Source organism: Condylura cristata, unplaced genomic scaffold (genome assembly GCF_000260355.1).
Source record: "Condylura cristata isolate star-nosed mole 26May11 unplaced genomic scaffold, ConCri1.0 scaffold00066, whole genome shotgun sequence".
Classification (NCBI taxonomy): domain Eukaryota; kingdom Metazoa; phylum Chordata; class Mammalia; order Eulipotyphla; family Talpidae; genus Condylura; species Condylura cristata.
This window is the reverse complement of record NW_004567167.1, coordinates 297855-301542: the sequence shown is the minus strand read 5'-3', so window position 1 is coordinate 301542 and position 3688 is coordinate 297855. Positions and strand designations below refer to the sequence as shown.

General features: G+C 72.2%; 1 protein-coding gene across 1 annotated transcript in view; it reads right to left on the bottom strand.

Moving 5' to 3' along the window:
* PEG3 (paternally expressed 3) overlaps window positions 1-3686 on the bottom strand; it is a 7592-nt gene extending 3906 nt beyond the window's left edge. The window contains exons 1-7 of the mRNA XM_012734670.1: window positions 3606-3686; window positions 2036-2112; window positions 1744-1857; window positions 1568-1665; window positions 907-1015; window positions 475-567; window positions 5-405 (exon numbers count right to left, since the gene is read on the bottom strand). Coding sequence (XP_012590124.1) covers window positions 5-405; window positions 475-567; window positions 907-1015; window positions 1568-1665; window positions 1744-1857; window positions 2036-2081 — 861 coding nt within the window. The 5' untranslated portion in view covers window positions 2082-2112; window positions 3606-3686. The remainder of the gene's footprint in view (window positions 1-4; window positions 406-474; window positions 568-906; window positions 1016-1567; window positions 1666-1743; window positions 1858-2035; window positions 2113-3605) is intronic.
* Window positions 3687-3688: the final 2 nt, after the last annotated feature.

Genomic DNA, 3688 nt, shown 5'->3' with positions numbered 1-3688 from the left:
GCGCCTCGCCGCCCACCGTGGGCCTCTTCCTCGCGCAGCCGCCCTGCTCCTGGCCGGGGCCCTTGGCGTCCGGGTCGAGGTGGTAGCGCCGCTTCCTCTCCAGAACCCTCCTCTGGGGCGCGAGGCTGCAGTGAGAGGGGAAGCCGCCCCCCGCCAGGGCGTGGCGTCCACTGCCGCGAGCCTGGGGTCGGGGCTCCCGCTGAGGGGGCGGGAGGCCCTTGCGGCCCTGGTCCGGCCACCTGGGGGGCCCCAGCGGCCGCCCACCGCACTCCCTGGCCCTGCCCGGCCTGGGGCTGCGGGACACATCCTTGAGAAACTTCTCCATGATCACCCCATGCGAGGACTCGTCCTCACAGATGCCCCTCCGGTGCGCGGGCTTCCTGGCTTCGGGCGCGGCTTTCACTCCTGGAGAGAGAGAGAGTCAGTGCTGCCCGCCGGGCCCCGCCGCAGGCATGCACTCCGGCCAGCGCTCACCTCGGCTGGTGCTGGGGTGGGCGCCCCTCCGTGACCGCGAGGGGTGGCCGTGTGTCAGGTGCGAGTGGCCATCGTTCTCGGCAAGCTGAACCCCTGTGGGCAGGGATGGCGGGCGGTCAAGTGCTGCCCCAGGCACCATCCAAGCCTCAGCCCGTCTGCCCCTCAGGCGCATCACGGGGCGTCCCCCGGGAGCCACACAAAGACCCCTGCGCTTAGGGCCCCCTCTTCAACCCACATGTCTCCCCTGCTCCCCGATGACGTGGCATCCCTACCCTGGCCGCAGGCCGAACTGGAGGTTCTGGCAGAGCCCCGCGGCCCTCAGACTCCCCCAAGGTCAGGCCCCACCAGGGAGCCCGGGGGCCTCGCCAGAGCCAGGGTGCCCCCCAGGCGGGACCACTGGGATTGGGCCCCCTGGGCGGGCGGGGCGCTCACCCAGCGACAGCAGCTTCCGGTAGTTCTCCATGTTGTCCTGGATTGGGTTCTGGGGCTTCCTGTCCCCCGCCAGGGCCACCACTTCCTGATAGGACACGGCGTCCCCGTCCTGGAACGGCAAGGCCAGCTCCGCCTAGTGCCCGTGGTGGGTGACCTGCCAGGCCACGCCCTGAGGCCCCACAGCACCGCGGCCTGCCTGGCGCACAGGCCCGGCCGAGGGAAAGGGCCCACGAGGCTGCCGCCTGGCGACCACAGCACAAGCCGCGGTCCGGACCTCGAGGGCCAGGCCAGCGCAGAGACCAGCCCTGCAGGAACAGTCCCGCTGCTCCAGCCTCACGGTGTCTGGCAGGGGCAGGCAGCCAGAGCCTCCCCGGAGCCTGCTCAGCCGGGGGGAACCGCACAGCAGCCGGGGGCGGTGAGACGGGGACCTGCGCCTGGCGGCGCTGCGCTGAGGGGCCCCCACCGCAGAAGGGCAGCGGCTGTGCTGGAGGTGCTGGGACGTCAACCTGCAGCGCCGCCTCCCGAGCTGCCCGCGGGCCCTGCCCAGGTCAGAGCCACGGCCGGGCCCCGCCCTAGAGCTTCCGGTGAGCAGAGCTCCGGCGGGGGCACCGGCAGCACCCATCGGGGCACCCTGGACCCACCCGAACGGGGCGCAGCGCACCTGGGAGGGCGGCCCGGGGCCCCGGCGCCTGTGCTCTCTGCCCGGGGTCGGTGCCGGAGTCTCCAGCGCGGGCGGGGATGGATCCCGCTGGGGGGGTCCTGCGGACACAGAGGCAGCAGGTGGGACACCCCCCAGCACAGGCGGGGAGGGGGCTCAGGGCGGCGCAGGACACTTACGGCCTCTGGGGTGCCCAGGGTGTGCCCAGCCAGCCTGGGGGGCCGGGTCTCTGCTTCTGCCCCTCCGGTCCCGGCCTCGCTCCCGCTCACAGCCCCAGTCCTGGTCCTGGTCACCTGCAGAGGCAGACACGGGCTCGCCACCCACTGGGGCCCACAGCCCAGACCTAGGGACCCCGCTGCCGCCACTCGCTGCCTAGACTCCCCCAGGCCCAGGGCCACGCCCACCCCCAGGGTGGCCCTCACCCTGCCTCACATGCCACCTGCCCCTCCAGGGAGCCCGCCGGGCACTCACCAGGAGCAGAGTGAGGTGGTGGCGACCCTGCTGCCTTCCGGGTCATGTTGTCAGCGTCAGGACGTCACAGCTGCTGCCTGAGAGAAAGCAGGACGCAGCCTGCTGAGCACTGGCCAGGGGCACCGGCCACAGAGGCACAGCTCTCCCAGGGGGACCCTGGGGCCAGCTTCCCCCGGCCGACTCTGCGGGTACCTCAGCACCCCCTGGGGTGCCCGCCAAGTCCCCCAGCCCCCAGGCCCCGCTGGCAGAGCCCACCTCAGGCCCCTCGCACCCAGAGCATCTCAGGAGACTTGACCAGCTCCTCAGCCACAGGCGTCTCTGACCACGCCCACCCCCAAGCCACTCAGGGAGCGAGACCAGAAATGCCGGGCCCCTTACGCCCCACGAGCTCCATGGGGGTGCGTCTCAGCTGCTGCCGTCGAGCAGGAGGCGGTCTCAGAGCGGGGTCTCCCGGGGGAACCAGATGGGGCAACGGGGAGATGCAGCACGGTGGTCAGCCGTCCACCTGTGAGGGGCAGCCCCGGAGCCCGCACCGAGGAGCCCCACGCATGGTCTCAGCACCGGGCACCACAGTGGGGGGAGAACCTCGGATTTGCCAGCCACCCCCAACTGCACCCTGGCCGGCTGCTGGAGCTGACTGCCCCCTGAGGAACCAACTATGACGCCCAGGGAGACAGGCACCCAGCCGAGAGGCAGACACTGGCTCACAGGTGGGGTCCCCCTCACAGGCCTGGCCCGCAGTGCACGTCCTCGCTCTCCCGGCCTGGGCTAGCTGGAGAACGCGCCCCACCCGCGGCTGCGTGTGGCTGCAGGCGGCCCCCCGCTGCTGGCTGACTTCCCGCGGGTGGGCCCTGGGCCACACCGCCTCTCCCGCCTGCTGACCCTCATCCGGGCGGGCTGTCCCCCACTCTCGCTTCCGCCTCCCGCCTCCCTTGTGGGTCACCTGAAAGTTTATTCTACTTATTACGCTAGGAGACCTGGGGCTCAGGGAGACTCCCCAGAGACGGAGCGGGGCAGAGCAGGCAGACCACTGGTGAGGGGCAGGGTAGGCAGAGGGTCTGCAGGCCCCTCCCTGCCGTGGAGACTCACCCCATGGGGAAGGGATTTAGACTGGGGAGGCGCTACCCAGCCGCACAGGCTGCAAAGCCCCGCCCATGCAGCCCATACCGCCCTTCCCTGCTCTTCTGGCTCTCAAGGACCCCTGGGAAGCCCGCACCCTCTGCTCTCCACAACCACCGGCCCGGGCAGCCTGGAGTCACAGCGTGGCCAGAGGCCTGCGTGGTCTCTCCGGGGAGGGGCCGCCAGGACTGAGCGCTCCCAAAGTGGCTGCTGTGCCCTATCTCCGGGACCCGCAGCGGGGCTGAGGGGGCAGAGACCGCAGGGGGCGGCGCCGCCAAGCCACCCCCAGACTGAGGCCGAGGGTGGGCACTCGCTGGCGCTACAGACAGGCATCGCCGCAAGGGGCGGCCAGCTGACCACTCTGTGCAGGGATGGACATGGGACAGGGAGGGGGCGGCCCCGAGAGAGGGGACCCCGGGGGAGGGGGGCCCCAGGGAGGGGCCCGGCTCACCTGCACCCGCTGCCCGCGTCGCCCGCGGCCCCGGTGGGGAAGCAGCGCTGGGGAGGGAAGCAGGCGGTGAGGACCGACCGGGG